General features: G+C 35.5%; 1 protein-coding gene across 5 annotated transcripts; it reads right to left on the bottom strand.

The window, feature by feature from the left end:
- Positions 1-8759: 8759 nt before the first annotated feature.
- Positions 8760-19826, bottom strand: LOC105793938 (dihydroceramide fatty acyl 2-hydroxylase FAH1). 5 transcript variants are annotated; one of them, XR_008194344.1, is made up of 9 exons: positions 19535-19825; positions 18903-18961; positions 18437-18529; positions 18142-18338; positions 17882-17987; positions 17465-17611; positions 17068-17272; positions 15020-15082; positions 14700-14923 (listed from the first exon to the last, which is right to left on the bottom strand). XR_008194344.1 is itself a non-coding variant. In XM_052628223.1 (7 exons), exons 2-7 carry the CDS (start codon positions 18951-18953, stop codon positions 17153-17155), a joined length of 714 nt encoding a protein of 237 aa, XP_052484183.1. In that variant the 5' UTR covers positions 18954-18961; positions 19570-19826; the 3' UTR covers positions 16834-17152. The 5 variants fall into 5 exon arrangements, 2 of the variants coding, with proteins under 2 accessions (XP_052484183.1, XP_012478309.1); XR_001133646.2 differs by lacking the exons at positions 14700-14923; positions 15020-15082 and adding an exon at positions 8760-8983; XR_001133647.2 differs by lacking the exon at positions 15020-15082.
- Positions 19827-22409: the final 2583 nt, after the last annotated feature.

Below are 22409 nucleotides of genomic sequence, written 5' to 3'. Positions count from 1 at the left end.
AAACATTATTTCAATTCCATGTTTAGACAAAATATGTTTTGAGATAATTATTAAGAATAATTGTTGTTCATTTTATCTCAATAATGTTTTCTATGGTTCGACACAATTAGTAAATGTTCTCTACATTTTAGATGAAGATGGACCCATTTATAACATAAATACTAAAAGATCAAAAATAAATGGCTCTAATCAAACTTATCTTTGGCATTGTCGTTTGAGACATATAAGTGAAAAGCGCATATAAAGCTCCATAAAGATGGAATTTTGGATTCTTTTGTTTTCGAACAATTGGATATATGAGAGTCTTACTTGTTGGGTAAAATGACTAAAAATCCTTTTAATAGTAAAAGTGAGTGAGCTAGTGATTTATTGAGCTTAATACATAGTGATGTATGTGGACCAATGAACACACAAGCCAGAAGAGGTTTTCAATACTTCATTATTTTCACTGACGAATTCAGTTAGATATGGGTATATTTATCTTATGCACTATAAATCTGAAGCCCTTGAAAATTTCAAGGAATTTAAAAATGAAGTACAAAACCTATTAGGTAAAAGTATTAAGGCACTTCTATCAGATCGAGGAGGAGAATACTTAAGCTTAGATTTTGATGAATTTTTTGAAGGAATGTGGGATTGTCTCACAACTTACACCTTTTGGTACTCCACAATGGAATGAAGTTTCTAAAAGGAGAAATTAAACACTGTTAGACATGATTCGATCAATGATGAGTCAGGTTGATCTTTCTACTTCCTTTTGGGGACATGGACTTGAAATAGCTACTTTCACACTAAATCGTGTTCCATCTAAATCGATTTAACAGACACCATATAAGATATGGATTGAGAAGTATCCTAGTATGTATTTCATGAAGATTTGGGGTTGTAAAGCTTCTGTTAAATGTTAGACGTCTATTAAGCTCGAACCTAAATCTCAAAAGTTCATCTTTGTGGGATATCCTAAGGAAACTAAAAGATATTATTTCTTCAATCCTATCGAGAACAAAGTTTTTGTTGGTCGAACATGATTCTTCCTTGAAAGAGGGTTTGTCTATAGAAAAGTAAGTGGTAAAAGAATAGGCCTCAGAGAAATTCGAGAACAACAACAAATCATTGTACCAGAGATTAAACAACAAAAGGCTCCACAAGTTGTTGCGAAATAATCAACTATTTTAGAAACACAACTACTGCAAAATTCTTTAAAAGAATGCTATGTACCTAAGAGATATGGATTTCTCATTACAACACTTGGTGATATTCTACTTATGGATCAAGATAAGTCTAGGACTAATCAAAAAGCTGTGGCGAGCCTAAATTCTGAGAAATGGCTTGAGGCCATAAGGTTTGAAAAGGATTCCATGTCAAAAAACCAAGTATGGGTCTTGGTTGACCCACTTGAAGGGGTTAAACCCATAGGGTGCAAGTGGGTTTTCAAAAAGAAAACTAACATGAATGGTAATGTACAAACATAAAAAGGGTGATTAGTTGCTAAAGGTTTTCACCAAGTTCATGGTATTGACTATAATGAAATTTTTTCTCCTGTTGCTATGTTTAATTCCATCCAGATCTTACTTGCAATAGCTGCATTTCATAATTATGAAATCTGGCAAATAGATGTCAAAACAACTTTCCTTAATTGGAAACTGGAAAAGGATGTGTACATGACACAACCTGAAGGTTTTGTAGATCCAAAAAGTGCTGGTAAGATATGCAAGCTACAAAGATCCATTTATGGATTAAAGTAAGCTTCTCGAAGTTGGAATCTTCATTTTAATGATGCGATCAAAGAGTTTGGTTTTATCAAAAATGAAGATGAGTCTTATGTTTACAATAAAATTAGTGGGAGCACTATTGTATTCTTGGTACTATATGTAGATAACATACTTATCGTACGAAATGACATACCTACCATACAGTCTATTAAGACTTAGTTAGGAAGTTGTTTTTCTATGAAGGACTTGGGCGATGCTACATACATATTAGGAGTCAAAATCTATAGAGATAGATCAAGACGACTCTTAGGTCTAAGCCAAAGTACATACATAAATAAAGTACTGAAAAGGTTCAGCATAGAAAAATCCAATAGAGGATTTCTACCTATGAGACATGATATTTTACTCTCAAAGGAAATGTGTCATTTAACTTCACAAGAGAGAGAACGTTTGAGTAAGATTTCGTATGCTTTGGCTATTGGATCTATCATGTATGTCATGCTATGTACTCGTCCAGATGTATCGTATGCTTCAAACTTGACGAGTCGGTACCAAGTAGATCCCGATGAAATTCATTGGGTCACAGTTAAAAATATCCTTAAGTACTTGAAAAGGACTAAAGATACATTCCTTATATATGAAGGTAAGGAAGAATTGAGTGTAAAAGGTTACACTGATGCTAGTTTCCAAACCGACAAGGATGATTCATGATTGCAATCGAGTTTTGTGTTTTGCCTAAATGGTGGTGCTGTGAGCTAGAAAAGTTCAAAGCAAGATATAGTAGTTGATTCTACAACTAAGGCCAAGTATATTGCAGCTAGTGAGGTTGCAAAAGAGGTTGTTTGGATTAAGAAGTTCATATCTAAAATAGGGGTTGTGCCAAGCATATCAAATGTTATAGAACTTCGTTGTGACAACAACGAAGCTATTACACAAGCAAAGGAACCTAAATCTCACCAAGCGATCCAAACATATACTTAGTCGCTTTCATCTCATTCGAGAAATCATTGATCGAAGAGATGTGGAAATATGCAGAGTACCAACATATGAAAATGTCGTTGATCCACTGAAATTGCCTCTGACACAGTAGAAGCATGATCGTCACACTAAGTCTCTCAGTATTAGATATATGATTGATTGATCTTAGTGCTAGTGGGAGATTGTTAGAGTATGCCTAAAGACTGATCATGAGATTATTGTAATCACATACTCATTTTACCTTGTTTCTTAATATAAGGCATTGCCATTATTATTTGAGTTTCTTTTCCTGTGTATATAAATAAATTGAATTGTAATAAAGTCCTAAGAAAGTATGATTATTCCTAAAAAGGTCCTTATTCAAGTATTATTGTGGGCTTGGACAACAATAATGCATTGAGACTAATGTGTAGTTGATTGATGGCAAAGAATTCTTATTGACATAGGGATGTCAAAATAAATACATATGTATTAGAGAACAACATATTGGACTGACCCGCTATGAGTATGTTTCTTGAATTATTATGTAATAGTCACAATATTACTCATAATGATAACTATATATATGATCCTCAAACTTGATATCAACATTGTCCCAACATCGTGAGTCGTATATTTTGATATAGTCAAATCATTTATCGTAACAGGTTGTACTATAAAGACTGATGTTGGATATAGCACAATCCATGTACTAATATATGGTTGATCAAGAAAGGATTTATCCCTCCTACATAATGGGAGCATTATGTTAAGTCTCTTGATGGAGTGAGACTAAAAATGCATGGCCTTGCTCGAATAAGTAGATATGAGACATCATAGTTATTTGTTTATTACTCGAACAAGTAATATCTTAGGTTGGGACATTTTCGTTGCCTGGAGTCAACATCGAATCAACAACATCCTTTCAACGTTTTCAATAAAGTATATTTTCAACCTTATTTCAACTTGATTCATTCCTCGTACATGGATCCCTAGTTTTGGGTCACCAAAATAATTTTTTTGCTGCACTACGGGGCATAGTGGTGGTCCCAACAAAACCTCAAAGGGTGTCCCCACCCAAACAATGCTTCAATCAAGCCCACCAACAAATTCGTTGAATGAGGGAACTAACTTACTTTGTATTTTCCTTTGTAAGACGTTTCTTATTAATGAATTTATCATTTGCCTTTCTTTTGCCCCTTTATCATTATATTCATTTCAACTAACCATTAGTTCTATATTGACTTCAAAGAAAACAAATTTTAACGCACCTGAAGGATTAAGCCATGCTTGGCACTCTATGCATACAAGGCTTCTTTCTTTTTCATAGTCCGAGAAACACCTAAACCTAGGCTCTGATACCAAAACTTGCAACGCCCTCGACCCAACCCAATTGATTGGATCCAAATCTCAGGTGTTACTACTCGATTTCAGACTCGTACCTATTTTGTACTTACTAACACATCTTATATTGAATAATACCTCTCTTTTATTACTACTTATTGACTCAAGTCCAAGTAAACCATGAGAACTTACAGATATTTAACACACCTTTACAGTTGGCAGATTCTTACAACATGAATGTATATATAATTATTCAACTTAACTCTTCTCAAATTATTTTAAGTCTATGACATTACCTATCATTGCATAGTTGAACCATCCTATACATTTTACAGGGGTTCACAACATAATCCTCGTAATTTAGTTGGGTGACTCCTAAGACTTGATCATGCTCATACGAATCTGCGTTGTATACATGAGTGCCCTACTTCACCATTTTCTTGGCGCAGCCATGGTGTCGTCCCCCCAAGCATCAACCATACCTATGACACAAAACACAAAAGGGTAAGTTAAACTACACTTGGTGAGAAAATCCCCTTTTTACCTGAATTCATGTCTCAAGCTTTATTCTTTGGTTTCCTTCATCCACATCCTTATTTTGACAGTTGCGAGAAATCTATCATAATGTTTAGGTTTAACTTCTTTAGAGTCTGAAAAATCTTCGTGTTTTTGAATTATTACTATGAAGGTGTACATACTTTCGGTGGCGACTACAGAAGTCTTTCCTTTTGACATAGATAGTCACATAGTCATCCTTGAATAATAGATAGTCATAAAGGTGTCCAAAAGCAAAGATAGCCACAAATTTACTTTTTTAATATTCGCCACAATGGTGTCCTTTAACAAAGATAGTCATAAAGGCATCAAATTCAGATTCAGCCACAAAAGCTCTCATATAACAGAATCAACCACAAAGGCTCTTTTTTGGCAAATGGTGTTTTCGACCATAGGGATTTGCCTAAACTCAGCATCGTGAAGTTTGCCTCTCATCATCTAGTACTCATCCAACCGTCCTTTTCTATCTTTTTCCACACGATGCCATAGCCACCATGATTAGATCTTACACTATGTAGTCTTCATTTCCCCATATGACACCATATCCATCTGGACTAGGTCTTACACTATATGGTCTTCAACTGCCAAGGCCATGGACTTTTCATGTCAGAGATTTGTGTTTATTATCCCAACGAAACCTTTAGACATACATAAACTCATCTTGCAAACTCATGCTTTACAGGCTTACTCTTTCAAACTTCATCATACCAGATGCATTCACGTTTCCAGACATGCAACACACATTCTTTTAACATCACACACACTCTTTTCATGCAGAGGCTTACTCATGACAGGCACAACATACATTTGCATACATTCATCAAGCACATACTTTATTTCATAATAGATGCATATCATCAAGTAACATATTCAAGTTCATCAGATCTCTACAGAATTAGCATTTCACACTTGTATAGCCTACGCTTCCATTTCACAAATTAGTCATTTAGTACAAAAGAGATTAACATACAAACATACACGTAAGATTCAATTTAGAGACTCACAAAAATCTCACAATTTTCTTACAAGGTACTCACAAAGAGTTCACGAGGCGCTCACTTTTAACAGCTTCAAACACTAGATCCAGGCTTCTGTCGAGTAGATCAATAGCCCTGTAACATCTCGCTCGACGGAAACTCAATATCTGAATATTGTTCGAAAGAGTAAGACGGGTAGAATGAGTCTAGAAGCGAATAAAGCCAAAGCTAGTCTAAAAGATAAGAAACATGTGGGTACGCCTATAGCGCTTTGGTGTTGGCGGACCTTAGGTTGGCACATGGAAATTAAGAGTCATGGCTAATGAGGAAGGATTCACCCAAAAAGTCTTTGATTAGAGTAAATAGGATTGGTAAAATCTGTTATAAGTAATGAGGAAATAAACCTTGTGCTGAGAAGTCTATGCCAGCAATAAATGCACTTAGTAACGATGGCTTGAGTCAGTTAAGATTTAAGGAAACAACAGTTAAAGCTTAATTGAATATGAACTAAAATAGTTAAGAACCAAAGGAAAGCACTTGATTAGTATTCTTGAAATTTGTAAGATTTGGATAAGACCACCAATTTATTGATGTGACGTATATTTGGTTCCAAAATGGACTTGGGGTTAAGTTAGAGGCATGAAATAGGTTAAGAAGAAATATATTCTCTCTCTTCCTCTCATCGGTGGAGTAAGGATAAGAGAAGATGAATGGACTCTAAAAAAGATCTAAGGCTGACAATTAGGCAAGTTAGAAGTAGGGTAACATTGGGTGTATGAGCAAGCCCTGAGTAATAAGATGTTATCTACCCCACTAATGCTCTTAACGTATACATAGATGCATGACCAATATAGGAAAGAACGCCTAGTGAAGCAGTGAAGAGGCTTAGATAATAGGGTCGCTGCCAAGAAGGCGTGATACGCCAAAGTGTGAATTGTTATGCCACGAGATACGCTCTGATGAAATGACTAAAGATAACGGATGAGTTGAGACCCAAGGTTAAGTCACATATGTGTTTTCATACGCAAGTCTTTACAGTTGTCGTGCATCTAACTAGTGATCATATGGATTAATACACGTGTCATATATCCACTAAAATAAAGGAAAATATTTAGTTGATCGGGTAAGTGAACTAAGGGGAAAATTGTCTCATCCTTTACGATGAGCCTAGAATGAGAGGATCAGCCTTGAGAAGTCCTTGTAAGGTAAGTCTCTCAACCTTGCATGATAAGTTGACAGAGAGCAGTTCTGTTTAACTTGGTAGAGCTTTGCTATGAAATTTTAGTGTTTGAAGTAGAAGGAAAAATAAGTTAGATGAGCAGACCTTGATGTGTTTTCTATGGATTAATGTTTAGGGGCTACTGATCTACTTAAAGGAAACCTATATCTAATGTCTGAAGTTGCAAAAGGTGAGGATCTTGTGAGGTTCCGTAAGGATCTTATGAGGGTTTTGTGAGGGTTCTATTAGCACCCTATGAACTCTTTGAGTGTTCTAACTGCCTGTTGTATGTATGTTTATATGCTTATTTCTTCTATGCTAAATGGTCTTTTGTGTGATGGAAATGTGAACTATGCATGTGTGATATGCTGATTCTGTGAAAATGTGTATTTGATAAGCTTGCATGTATGGCTTGATGCCTAAGTGACAATGCGCCTCTGCTATGAAAAGAAAGAATGAACATGATGTATATGCCAGAAAGCATTAGCTGAATGATAAGTCTTTGTTCTGTTGAAAGGTATATGCATGCATGAGTGTGCTCGAAGCACGATTGTCTTTGCATAAGGAGTCTGAGTTGTATGTCTAGAAATGTAAATGCATATGCATGTTGAAGCCTATTGTAAATAGTCAATTAAGTACGAGTCTGCTTACGTGTGTGGATCTCTTGAGACAATAAACACAAATTCTGATATGGAAGTTCATGGCCATGGAAAGGGAAGACCATATAATGTAAGACCTAGTCGGATAGCTATGGCATCATATGGGGAAATAAAGACCCACATAGTGTGAGACCTAGTCATGGGGGCTAAGGCATTATGTGGAAGAGAATATAATTAAATGGCTGGTTGGGTGAGTACCAGGCGATGATGGGAAAATCTCTTAATGATGAGTATAGGTGAATCTCTATCGCAGAAAACACCAAGTTATCAATATGTAGAAGCCTTTGTGGTTGTTCTCTGATTTGTGAAAGCCTTTATGGTTGTTCTTTGTTACATGTGAGCCCTTGTGGTGAAATAGTCAAGTGAAGCTTTTGTGGCTAATTTTCTTATGATAAGAGCATTTGTGACTAATTCTGTTAAAAGCATCTTTGTGACACCCCAAACTTAACCGGGACAGATCGGCCTAAATTCAAAGCATTACATTAGCCACCTAAGTGACTCTTTGGCTAACAACCTCCCAAGACACACCCCCAACCTTATAACACCTCAATCTTATACATTTATTAGTTATTTATTAATGTGGAAGCAGTTTGTGAACCAATTTTAAACTTTTTATAAGTAATTTAACCTAAGGGCATTTTTGTCATTTTATCACCTACGGTTAAACTAACCTGAATTTAGATCTATACATTTATCAACCCTCTTTTAGTCAATTTATGCAAGCCCTAAAAATTTTAGCTTAATCCGAGTTTATTTTCTATGTCTAATTCAAGTTTTTCATTAAGGACTAAATCATAACAATTTCAAACTATCAATACTATACCCGAATATTAAATTGAGCATATTTCTAACAAATTTTATCAATTACAAGTCTAATCCTAAAATTTTATCAAGCTTCCTTATCATTTAAAGCTCTAATTAGACTTATCAAGTTACAAGACTAATTTGTAATTTAAACGAACCAGAGAACCAATTTAAAAAGACTAGAATTCAAACCCCCAACAGCCCACTACAGTTTTTTTGTGTGAACAATTCGATTTTAAACCCGATTTTGAGTTTTAAATGGCCAATTAAACCCGATTTAGCTACAATTAAATATTATACATATTCATACACCTTCAATTGAATTTATTAGCACCAATTAAGCCTCAATTAAATAGAATTAAACATTTAATTTCATGCATATCACCAGCCGGTTAATTCAAATAAGTGGCGTACCTTAGTCGCTAGTAAACCACTCCATGGATGCTTCATTTAAACAATGGTTAGTGTAAACATCATGCCTCATACACCGTGTTATTAATCACCGTGTTATCAAGCAACAATACACCATAAATTATTCAATAATCAAACTCAAACATGCATATATGCTATTATAAAACCATCCAAAATTAGAAATGTCAAATGTCCAAGTCCAATTACAACCAAAATTAAACTAAGCCCTGGAAGTTCCATAATGCCCGATTAACATCTCTAAAACGTGTAACTAAATCTCTACCGAGCCTTAATCTCTTGGAATTCTCTTGCTCGACTCCTCAGCTCCTCAATCCCATCGGTTAACTGCACGAATGTGAGGGTGTGAGCTTAAAAGCTCAGCGAATGTTAATTAAACGACGAGTAAATTAGCACCCAAATCATGCTTAAATTGAAACCAATCAAATACAAATTTTCAATCACAATATCAATCCATAATAGTTCAATGTCATATGCTCAACCATGTATCAAAAATCATAATTAATCATGGCATATAATCATCAATTTAGCATATAACATTTCATACATTTATATTGGCATATACAATCATGGCTTAATCGGGTGATCATACATCGAATAAACGGATCTCCTTACTCCTAATTAGAATCAGAATAAATTTCAGATTGAGCGGGCCAAGGCCACATGCACCCTTATATCGCCTCAAATCAGTCCCGTTGAATGGAGACACAAGCTCAACACTCCTTTATCTACTCCAAATCAGTCCACCTAGAGCCTCATTTCTCATAAATAACATATCAATATGGTGAGTACTCAAATCCTATGGCATGCCAACTATATCCAATGGATCCACCATCCTATAATGCCAATATAATCAATCAATCATAAAATAATTTCAGTCAATAATGTGCTCAATTTAAAGTGTCAAAATGCATATGTGAATCATGTAACATAGCCATTTTAACATCAAATTAAATCTAGCATACCAATTACCTATTATCAATGTTCATTTATCAATTGAAATATCAACATACCATGAACCAAAAAAATCCAACATACTTGCTTAGTTCACAATTATAATCAATCAAATTAAGCACATAAAATCACTAGATGCTCACTTACCAACACTTAACAAAAATTTCATCACTTAAACATATATCAATAATCTTGCAAAATTAACCAACCAAAACTTAATTAAATATTTGCAATCAGTAATTAATCATCCAATTAAGCATAAGTGAGGGAAATTTACCAAATCGCCCTTTAATAACACTCACCACACAACTAACTCAACCACAACCAAGTGATCAACCAAGCAAATCCAAGCTTCAATTTCAATTAGCTCGATCCTCTTCAAGATTCGAAGCTTACCAGATTTGTATCATCAAGTCAAAAACTTGATTCCTCACAAAAATCGATCACTCCAGCTCTCCTTCGATTCGTTCTAAATCCTTTGATTGAAAATCTTGATTCAAGAATCTTGAGAAAATTCAAAATATTTTTGGCTACTTTTGTAAATAATTTTGGGTGAAAAGAGAGTATTTTGATAAGGAAATTTGTTGAATCTATTCTCTAATGATAGATCTTTAAAACCATGCAAATAAAATGAATTTTATAGCTTTCTAATATGATGTAAATGGTGTGAAAAGTAGGCTAGATGCATTGCGTTTAAAACTGAAATGACCCATCAGAAATTTAAAAATTGGGAAATTTGTCCAATGGCCACTCCCACAATTCCCTTACTTTATCAATTGATCCTTTCCCTCCAAAATTCTGAATTTAAAGGTTTATTTTTTAAAATAAATACTCCAAAATTTTCCTTATTTTAAAATCAAATCCAATTTAATTAATATTTAAATTCAACTTAAATTAACTCCTAATAAAAATTATTTTAAAATTCTTTTTTGACCCAAATTAATTATTTTCACTAATAATTATTTAATTACTTTAAAATTAATTTTCTAAAAATATTTTTTTCTTTTTCCAGATTATTGTTTAATCGAATTTAGATGAAATTGACCTCCTAAGTTAAATTAAAAAAATTACTATTAACCCGATAAATTCCTAAATCCACCCTCGAAACCCAAAAAATATACTCGAAACTACTAGACCCGGTTTAGGGATATTACAACCTTCGTGGCGAAGTCTATTAAATGTACCTGGACGCCTTTGTGGCTATCTAATGATGTATGGATACCTCTGTCGCTATTTAAGTTAAGTGGACGCCTTCGTGGCTATCTATTGATCAAACATGTGTTTGTAGCTTCCAAAGATAAAGGAAGACATCTGAAGTAAAGAATACGCCTTAGTGGCACTGTCTGTGAAATGGCCTTAGGACAAAGATCCAATGGCAACACCAAAGTGGCAGATGTTGAAGAGAATCGTAACTATCCAGCTTGAGACAACGAAAGAATGATGAGAAATGCATGATGATGAGAAGCGGACGAAATCTGCCTTGACCACCAGTAGGAAGGTGAAATGGAAAGTGAGTTTCCAGTACAAACTTGTAAGTCAAATGATACCAACTAAGGTAAGAATGTTTATAGAATATGAAGGAGTACAAGGTATATAAAGATTTAATACATGTTTTGCTGAGTTAGATGAGTATCTGGCTGGTTCCATAAAGTGAAGTGCAATGTTTATACTTAATATGGAATGATGAATAAATGTATGATAATGCCTCACAAGTTCTCATGAATTTATTATAGTTGTCTCTGATTGTAGGATCTGTTAGAAATAAGGGAGATGAGAGACGATTCTAAGGCTACGCAATAGGAGCGACGGTCTATTCTAATATACATACAAAGAAGAAAAAGTTGTGGTAGAGTTACGGTTTATGCCAAAGAAAAAACTAAGAGAGTCATACGATTAGTTATAAGTAACGATAACACATAAGTTTATAAGAAAAGCCTTATGGCGAAGTTAAAGTCTGCGCATAAAATGTAATACTCTATATAATGATAAAAGTAAGGTGAAAGCAATAGTTATATTATTCAGATTGTAAATGTGATTTTACACTGTACAAGAGTTATACACAATAAGTGAAATGAGGTATTTCAGTTATAAAGACTTAGAAATTTTATTAGTCAAATAGTTACATAGGAAAGTAAAGTAAGAGTCTAAATATGTCAGTCTTTAGGTGTAACACCCAATACTCGGATCCGGTTGATCAGGTCAGGTAGAGGCTGTTACAAGCCCCTAAATGATAAATCAAAACTCATCAAGATCAGTACATTTAGTTCATTCTTCTTTCCACTTTGAATACTAAAATCTCATAACAAAACTTTACCATGCTTACTTTATCAAGCTAAACAGATATGGTCTTTGGCAGCATAGCATGTAAGGTTGTGAACCTTACCTTAACAGGGGCATCTCTAAGCTCAGATCTAGCTCCTACCTTCAACTTAAAGGATCTATCCTGGTTCTCCATAGACCTAAGCCGAAATACTTATTGAAGAAGGATGAGGATAACCCTGCTAACCTAGATTTATACAACCAATTCCCTTATGATAACTTGACACTTGTCACAATCCTAACCATTCAGCTGTATGAGTGGTTTACAACTGTAGAGAAACGTACATGACAATCCATCCGCACGCATATTTAGGTGCATGTGAACTCATTTCATGGTTTGTTCCCAACCACTCATTGGAATGTAACTAAGATTGTAGCTTAGACAAACTTGGCGCATACCGCTTAACAAAAGTTTCTTGCTTTATAAAGCATGATTTTCCATCATTGCTACATGAGTTGTTCCTCTTACGGCTCTGCCAAAACATCATTTAGGTGGGTAAAACCTTACCAATTCGTTTTCTACCGACCAGTTCATGTAGAAAAGGCTTCGTCTTCGGGAGCGCCTACAGACTTCGAACATTTAGCCAAATCTAATACTTTACTTCGTTAGGGTCTATTCCCTGACCTTCTCTTCTTTAGGCTAAATTTGGTTATCAGACAGGGTGTTATAGGTACACTCTTTTGACTTGAACACTCTCACCAAACAAACTAATGACTATCATACCTACATCTATGATTCCTACTGGAATTCCCAACTCACAGGCCAGTTCGCTCAAAATGTACGAGTGTGTATGCTAGGATTGTTGCCTAGCCTGTCTTGTATCACCACCTCTACCTCGACCTCAACTGTGAGCCCCTGGTCGCACTAGGGTGAGGGTTGAGCTCTGAGTTTGCAACCTCTCTATTCGTTCTAGGCAGTCCCTTAACATATGTTCATTGGATCCACACTTAAAGCATCCCCAATCAATTTATGGCATTCTCTAGGACACCTACGTTCGCAATGTTCATAGAATGGCCAACTAAACGGTCTAGGTGAGCCTCTAATACCAGCCACGGTGTTATTCTGCTATCGCGACTGATTTGATTGAAAATTACGTTTTACATTTATGCTAGAGTTACGTGATTCGCGATCTCTTTGGTCGTTTGTCCAGACTGTCCAGTCATTCCTTTCTCTAACCCCATTCTAATTTGCAGAGCCTCTATTCGAATCTCCTCAACGGCTCTCGCTTTTTCAACCAACTCATCGAAGTTCGCCCTGTTATGTGCTACCAGATAAATTTGGATGTTGTGATGCAATCCAAAGTGAAACCTTTTGTAGCGATCCCTTTCCAAAAAGACCATCTCAGCTGCGTATTAGGTAAGTCGCACAAATTTTACCTCATACTCAGCTATTAACATATCGCCTTGCACCCGTTTAATAAATTCTCACTTGCGACCTTCCATGTATTGTTCACCTATGAAGTTCTTCTTAAATGTTTCAAGGAAGATTTAAGAAGTTCCAAGTCAAACGATTCATAGCAGTTCCTTACTTCACAGTGTTCCATCAACGATGGGTTTTGCCAGTGAGTAACGACACAGTACATCCAAGCTTTTCCTCCTCTGTACAAGTCATTTGCTCAAGCATCTTCTTAACACCTCGAGCCAATATTCTGCCTTTGTAGGATCAGCTCCCCTGATACCACTAAACTCATTCCCACCTAGGGCTTGTTGACGCTCTAAAGGCAATCCTCGATTGGCTGGGGTAGTATTAGTATTAGCGACACATTGGAAAGCCCCGATCATGGCTTGTACCAATGGTTCCACACTTTTATCTAGAACATTTTCCCTGCGAGGTCGCACAAGTGGTTTCGAAGTCCTGTCACCCTCTAGAGGGCTTGTAGTTTCATTACCACTACTCACACCCTAGTTGGCACGGTTCGCACTAATGTTAACTGATCCTATAGGCATCCTGTAATTTCTAATTACACAAAACAACTACGTAGGTGAGTAGCGAGAAGCGATCCTTGGCATGACCTAAAAGAACATGCTAATAAAGGCAATGTGTTCCCAATTCTATTCCAAACAATCTCCCAAAATTTATTTATGGGCTCGTATAATAGAAAGTTCGCATGGTAGGGTTTGCAAAACAATCAAACAACTAGTAAACCCACCCATCAAACCTATCGAGCCTAGTGAACCTAACAAATTAACCAAACATGGCTTTGATACCATTGAATGTAATACCCCAAACCTGACCGGGACAGTCTAACCCAAATACAAGGTGTCACATTAACCACCAGAGTGACTCTCCGATCAACACCCACAAACCTCCAACACACCGCACATTAATAGGTTTATATGTCATCATATAATGGAAAATTTTAAGCCATGGATTAAGGTATGAAAGATTCAAGGATTGCGTTCTTAAGGTTCGCACCCTAAGTTCGCAGTATGTTACCTCGCAGCAATGTTTCGCTCTAAAATAGGAAAGCTAAGAATAGCCCTTGCGAGTTGTTCCTTGTCATCACTCTGTGGGTCACGATTTGGGACTTAGGAAGTAATAGGTTGAGCAAACTCTCCTCAGAGTCTTGCATATGGATTTTGGCGAGCTATGACTACTCTAAATATATGGCAAACCCCTTACTGTGAATTGTCCCATTTTAAGAGTCCTCACGAACCCTTCGGGTTAGACGAGCTGGGCTTGCACATTAAGGTACTATGTGAATACCACTTAAATTGTTTAAATCTTGATTTATACATGAATGTAAATTCATTAAACATGAGCAAGAACTTTTAAGAAAACATATCATCCATATACCTAAATTTTAGCACGAGTAATCATTAAGAACTCGTAGTTACATAAAGCATTTCTAGGAGATAATAAAATACGACTTAAATTCTAGGATAACTTTGGTCCACATTGCCTTATTTTTCTAGAAATCAACCATTTCGATTACTCAGGAAAATATGTTGAATTTCTGACTTCGTCGCGTACTCTCACCCAACGCTACCTATCTGAGAGGTTACAAAGAGTGTGTGAGTTTACAACTCAGTGAATGAACAGAAAAACCAATTAACACGCACAAAAACATAAGTTAAGTAAGAGCTTACTTTAGTTACTATCTGCGAACCAAGTTCACCAAAGTTACATGAAGTCTAGTTCACAGTTACGCACTGTCAATTAATATAAAAAAATAAAACATGATAAGTTGGAAAGCTAGTTCTTATTCGCATATTCTTTTCTATTGAATAAATGAATCTCCTTATAACTTCTGCACTTTGCTCAAAGAGTCTAACATATCTCACAAGTGTTGTATTAAGCTAACACTCTCCATCACACTAGCATGTCCATTGAATAGAGCTTAGCTCGACATTCCTTTATTCCTTCTATTTTGTCTCAGAGCCTCTCACCCAAATCACAAAACACAAAGATGAGTACTAATAATCCTATGGCATGTCATTATATCCAACGGATCTTAAAAGATTTTAGTGTCAAAAATTTTACAAACACATAGAGCTCGCAATTTATGAGGAGCTCGCAAAACATATAATCACATAGAGCTCCCAATTTGTAAAGCTCGCAAATCTTGTTCATATATATATAGCTAGCAGTATTGAGCTCGCATATCATTGTTCAAATAATCACACATTTAAACACAATCATAAAATAGAGTTTTAGAGAATGCTTACTCTTCGTAACTTAGGGTAAAATCCTAAGCTCCTGATTAACACTATGGTTCGCACATACAAGTGGCGATCCCTAAACACTCACCAGTTTGCTGAAAGCTTTAAACAAGCTTCGCCTTTCCCTTTTTGTAAACGGCTTTACCAGGCTCGCAACTTTACAAACATTTTACACACATATCACTAACAGTTAAAGCACATTTAGACTCATTCAATAACTCAAGCGAACCTAGGTTGATACATTTTGGTCTTATGGCAAACCTAGTTTCCTTTGTTGCAAATTTACTTAAAGGCCCTAAAGTTACTTCTAATTACCTAGCACAACGTAGAAACAGAGTCTTACCTTGAATCTTTAAAAAAAGCAAACTTAGTTTTTTATTTGCAGCACCTCAACAGAAAACAAGGAGAAAGAATGGAAATATGGCTAATAAAAGAGTTTTAGTATTTATAAAGGTTAAAATCCTTCATTGGCAGAGTTTTAATTCCTATGTAACTAGGGTAGTTTGGGACAAACGGATCTCCTAACGAGAAGAGGTCGTGCATGACTCTAATTTAATTAAGGAAGGAAACTGTTTCCTCAACTCTTCTCAAATAACTATACAACTACTCCTACTTTCACCCTTTTTGCAATTCAATCGCTAACTTTGTTAACCAATCGATTTAGGTCCTTTAATAGTCAATAACGATTCGCTAGTCCAAACTCCTAAACCCTATTTAAAAATGTTACACATGGAATTTCCATTGATCTGATATTCATATATGAACTTTTGGATGTTGGTTTTTGTATTTTGCATCAGACTTTCGCTTGAATACTGTTTAATATCAAAGTTAGTAATTCAAATCTATTTTATTTATTTAAATAACGAATTTAGATATTTAAATTTAATATTTATTTATATATTTCAGGCATAGTTATATATTTTAATTCATTTGACATTCAACCTTCAAACTTTTTTAAAAATAAATAAAATTTTAAAAAGTTCATAAAAAAATTAATCACATAAAAAAAATAAAAGTATAAATATGTCCTATAAAACTTGTTTCGTTGAAAGAAAAGTATGATTAAAATTTAAAGGTTGAGACCAAAGTGCAAAAAAAAAAAAAAAATGGGCGAAAGTATCCTTAAGGGTTAAATGTTTAATGGAGACAAATATTGAATCGAATGCAGCTCTTAATGATGAGAATCGGGATAGAAACCCTTTCCTAAATAATTTTTCCAGAGAGTGGTCACCCATACGAAATATAATAACAATGGATTTTTAACACTACAATCAGTTTCCTACAAAATAATTGGGATTTTCAAAGTGTTAAAGAAGAACAAAGAAGTGCTTCTGGAAGCTCTACTCCTCAAATAATTGAAAATGCATTTACACAAACAACTCATTATATAGATAGGAAGATTAGAGGAATATAAGATGCCAACCCCAAAACACTACAAAAATAAAATACAAGCACATGTAAATATTGTTCAATACCTTCACCTGGAAATAGACCCAGACCTGGGCTTGGTCCTCACAGGTTGCAACCAATCAATGTTTGCTATCATACTAGCCTACTAAATCATCTAGCCCTGTCAGCTGCCTTTGTTTGAGGAAGGGTTCCAAAAACTCTGTCCCAAAACGCTGAAGTGATCCCAAAGCCCTTATTTTGGATCCTAAAGTGATGGTTCAGGTGATATTTCTGCAATAAAAATGATCAAATCAAGCTACGGAACACTTGTGACACAAGTGTTAACTGCTACTTTGATAAGGTTTAAAATCTGCTTTCATTAAATCCATGGGGCTGAAAATTTATAGCGACAACCTGCTCTAGATAATGTGTTAAACTAGCAAGAAAAGTTGCCTGCGACTAGTTAAAACATAAGTTTCTTACCTTAAGGCTTTTAGGAACTTGGTTGGTGGGCTGACCATGGTGTAGGTAGTAATGGGTGACATCATACATCACATACCCAAGTAAACCTCCTCCAAACAAAGCAGGAGTAGTGGACGGAGTGGCACAAAACTTAATCAGATTCCAGAACTGGTAAAGACCAAAAACGGTAAGTGGAACGCAAGTAAACAGAATAATTCAAAGATACATGAATTGCACATGCAATAAAATGCTTTTGATGCAAACTTTCACAGTTCAAGGTTTTGAAGGATTTTACAGAATAACAGGAAACAAAATTACCATGTAAAAGAACATTAGACACAAACTATTATCAAAACTCAGCTGTCATCTACTCGAATGGGAGACCTAACTAGCATCATCATGTAATATATGAACAAGAATTGAAGTAAAATAACACACCGGTATGCATAATATAGCAGCTGCAGCAGGTGGAAAAACAAGCCTCAGGCCGTCCATAGGGTGCTTGTGGTGGCAGCCATGAAGAAGATAGTGTATGGTGTTTCCCCTATATCAAAGTTCCCAATGAATTATTACATCTTTCTAGCATACTATGAAGGCTAATATGCGCAGAAAAGGCAATAAAATTTGCAATACAAAAGTAAAATATGCATTTGATGTTTTTCTACAAGAGTTGTGAACCAAGGAGAGAAGGAACTAACCAATAACTCTTAGTTTCAATGTGGAAAAGGAATCGGTGTAAAACATATTCCACAAATGTCCACAGAAAAATGCCAAAAGCAACCATTAAAGCGGTTTGGGGAAGTGTATGCCCCATACGTACGGACATTGAAATGCACCAGCAAACAACAGGCAGCCATATGGTTGGAATTGCCCACCAGGCAGTGCGAGTCAAGAACTGTTTCAAGTAAAACAAGCCAAAGATGCATTAGCACGCACTTACAACAAAGTGCATCAGTAATGCTTAATAAAATATTTCAAAATGTTTATAAATACCTCCCAAAAATCACTATCAAAGAACCTAGGACCTTCCTTGCTCACAATAGGCTGATGAACCCACTCCTGATAACTTTCTCCAAGGTGACCAACCTGTCGTAGATCATTAAACAGTCAAAATCAGTAGTTTTCAACTAGAAAAATATCAATCTCCCTCATGCCTAACATTGCTAAATAGTATTTAAACTGCAAAAAAGGAAGCAATGAAATCAATGAAAGAAACAGAACAAGAAGTGGTAAAGAAGTTTGTGTCTAATTAACACCACCAAGAAATCAAATCAAGGAAATAAACAAAAGAAATACAGGACTAATGAAGCAATAAAAAATTTCACAAACATATCTATATGTCGCTATTTTAATCACATAAGAAACTATATAAGTGAACTGAAAACCAGTTACACCATAGCTGTCACCACGCATGCTTGTTCCACAAGATAAACCAAAATCAAACATATGATCTTGGTACCTGGAAGACAAGGGGTTTATTCAAATCAACGGTGAATTTGTGTGCAACCATCTTCGCAACTGCATTAAAGAATAAATCTGTTTAGCAAAGGATTAATAAATTAGTAATTTTTGTTTGAAGAATAACAAAAAGAGTGAGGATGACACAAGATTCCACTTATGTCAGGCTACTCCATGGAATTTGTACCATTACTTAACCTCAAAATTCCAATTTTCAAACACATTTCGACACTCAACACTCGAGGATAAAAATCATGAATCAGATTCCCACAGGGACGAACCACAAATTAATTTTTTTAAAAAGTTGTTCAAATTATAAAATACTAAATAAAGATTCGGTTACATCATATCTCAGCCATCAATCAGAAATTTGCAGGAAAAGGGAAAAAGGAAAAAGAAACAGTGCTACTAAAAAAATTAGTAAATCAAGCACTTATATTCCTATTACCCCAAATTTCTAAGCACCCAACCAGCATAACAACACAATGTACTTAACTGAAACATCAACGAGAACCCAGAATTCAGAAGAAAAGAGAAAATAAATTACAGCAGATCTAGAGATTAAAGAAAAACACAAAAATAAAAAGCCAATAAGAAAATTAAAAAGAAAGAAAGAAAGGAAGCAGAACCAACCAAAGACAATGTGGGTTGAAGCTAAGCAAACGCACCAAAAAGCTAGCTTCTCAATGTGAAGAGCAGCTAAAATAGAAGAACAAGGTTTGTATATTTTAGTGAAGCAAAGAGAAGACTGAGAAAGAAAAGGGACAGGATTTTGGGGTATAAATTAAGCGTAGATAAATCGTGGGAGATGATATCAGCCGTTGATTTAAAAAAGAAATATTGTTGGGTATCGAAGAATAAAAAGGCCAGCGGATCTGTCTCACGTTGGATTCTAAATTTCTAACGGTTGCCAGTCTGGCATATTGAAGATCCAGCTTCGTATTTGCGGTGGGGTGGGGGTGGGGGTGGGGGTGAGGGTGAGGGTGAGGGTGAGGGTGAGGGAACTATTTTGTATTTTGCTCACATGGTGTGCAAGAATGTGAATGCCGAATTTTGCTGATGTGCTTAAAGGGTGTTGGTTGCTGACTGTGGGGTGAGCATTTGGTTAATTTAATCAATTTAACCGATCTTAACATAAAATAATCAAATTAATCAAGCTATTAATGGATCAAATATAAAGTGTTCAAATGTCTTTTGATTGAGTTTAATGTCATCAGACACAAATTTTTGTTTTCAATTATAGGAATAGAGTAAAGTCTGAATAACAAATACGATTAAAACGACTCGAATTCAGATTACACTTGAGGCGATGAACATCCTGACCATTAAGCTATATAATTTGACAAATTAAACCACATCAACTCATATTATTAAAATATAAATGAGAATAAATGTAAATATAATAAATATACTTATGTCTTTTAAATTTTCATTTATTTAAAATAAATTACTACTAAATAAGTCAAGCTTTTAAATAATTGCTTTTATTAATACATTTTCTATGATAATAGTTAATTTTTAAATATTATACTTTCCTTTTTTTTTGTTAATAATAATATATTATACATTCCTTTAAAACACTATTTATGTTTTCAAGATAACTTCATACATTTTTAATATAACTATCTTTTAGAATTTTCTTTTACCATTTAATCCTTTTTAAATTTATTAAATAATTACCGTAAAATCATTTATTTAAACATTAATTACTTTATTTTAAATTAGTGTCATAGTTATGATAATAATCGGTTATAAGAGCAATTAATAAAAAAAGCCTAAAATTAACCGTATGTTTAGATTGAATAAAAATAAAGAGAAAAAGAAGAGGAAAGTAATACATTTGTTTTGAATAATTTTTTTTATTTAAGGAGAGTTGAATATTGGTAAAAGTATTAGAGAAGTCTCTATGTTCTAGTGTCACGGACTTAGAATTTTTCCACGCGATCCGTGCAGCCTTAGGCAGTTTCTTTGCTTAAAAACGCCTAAGTCAGTCTAACACGCAATGATAACAGATTCAACAGTAAAAACACCTAAGTCAGCCTAATCTCGCTCGATAAAGGATTCAACAGAATTCCCTCAAGGCATCCACGAAGAACAGCAGAAGAACGAACTTTGAAAGATGAACAAAAGCCACAGAAGAGAAAGAACACTTGAGAGAAAAGTTTGAGTGAATACTCTCAAAATTCTTATTTACAACTGAATGGGTTGCAATGAGCAAAGAGATCTCTATTTATAGTTGAGCCTCAAAGTACATCAAGGGCTACAATTAAAAGTTGTATACAATTAGAACTCTAAGACACAATTAGAAGTTATATACAATTAGAACTCTAAGACACAATTAAAAGTTGTATACAATTAGAACTCTAAGATTACATAATCATATCTTCTTGGATCACTTTCCATATTTACCAAGCTCTTGAGATGGGCTTTTAATCTCTCCAGGCACCGGGCCAGTTTGGTTGGGCCAAATGACCTCCTTCAAATACGATGGATCACACAAGTTTGTCATGGTTGCATGCTCCTATGCACAACCCATGACATTCTCCCACACTTGTTCTAGCGACGCCCTCGTTGCATCCTCCTTATGAAACTGATCAATCTTCCCTTGGAATTGCCACAATGCATCGGCAGGTTCCCAACTTGCTTCGCTATCAGGAAGTCCCTTCCATCGAACTAAGTACTCATGCCGTGGTCGGTGGTACTTTTGTCTAATTACCCGATCTGCCTCAATGTTTTCGACTTCACGATCATACGACACATTTACCCCCATCGGTGCTCGTTCGGACTTGCCTCGATTTGGATCCTCTTGATCCCCATGAAATGGCTTAAGCATGCTTACATGAAAGATCGGGTGGACTTTAAGTTTTGCTAGCAACTCAAGCTTGTAGGCTACCTTGCCTACTCTTTTCACAACTTTGAACGGCCCCTCATACCTTCGCACAAGACCCTTGTGCAAGCCAGTATATCGCAAAATCAAGTGTATTTTAGCGAGGACTGAGTCACCCACTTGAAATTGTACATCCCTTCATTTTTTATCAGCCCACTTCTTGCTACGCTTATTTACCTTGTGTAAACAAGCTCTAGCCAAGTCATTCTTCTCTTGCCAATCTTTTGCGAATCGATAGGCTGCCGGATTTGGTCCTGTATAATGGGTCACAACAGTGTTTGGTGTAAGTGGTTGTTGACCCGTCACTATTTCAAATGGACTTTGATTCGTGGCCCCACTTCACTGCAAGTTGTATGAAAATTGGGCCACATCCAACAACTTTGGCCAATCCCTTTGTGTGGCACTTACGTAGTGGGGAAGATATGTTTCCAACAAGGCATTTACTCGTTCAGTTTGCCCATCGATTTATGGATGCATGCTCGTGGAGAAGTTCAAATCTGAGCCCATTGACATGAACAACTCCGTCCAGAATCAGCCCGTAAATCGCCCATCTCGATCACTGATAATAGACAGTGGCACTCCCCAATATTTCACCACGTGTCTAAGAAACAACCGAGCTGC

Source organism: Gossypium raimondii, chromosome 3 (genome assembly GCF_025698545.1).
Source record: "Gossypium raimondii isolate GPD5lz chromosome 3, ASM2569854v1, whole genome shotgun sequence".
Classification (NCBI taxonomy): Eukaryota; Viridiplantae; Streptophyta; class Magnoliopsida; order Malvales; family Malvaceae; genus Gossypium; species Gossypium raimondii.
Note: the sequence above shows the minus strand (reverse complement) of the source record. Positions and strands in the feature narration are given on the sequence as shown.

Bases quoted from the DNA above. Each gene is read 5' to 3' on its own strand.
- LOC105793938 (XM_052628223.1), bottom strand. From the start codon at position 18,953: ATGGTTGCACACAAATTCACCGTTGATTTGAATAAACCCCTTGTCTTC. The intron at 18,530-18,902 runs GTACCAAGATCA...GATCTACGACAG, and splicing joins ATAAACCCCTTGTCTTCCAG to GTTGGTCACCTTGGAGAAAG. The intron at 17,988-18,141 runs GTTAGTTCCTTC...ACTTTGATATAG, and splicing joins ATTGAAACTAAGAGTTATTG to GGGAAACACCATACACTATC.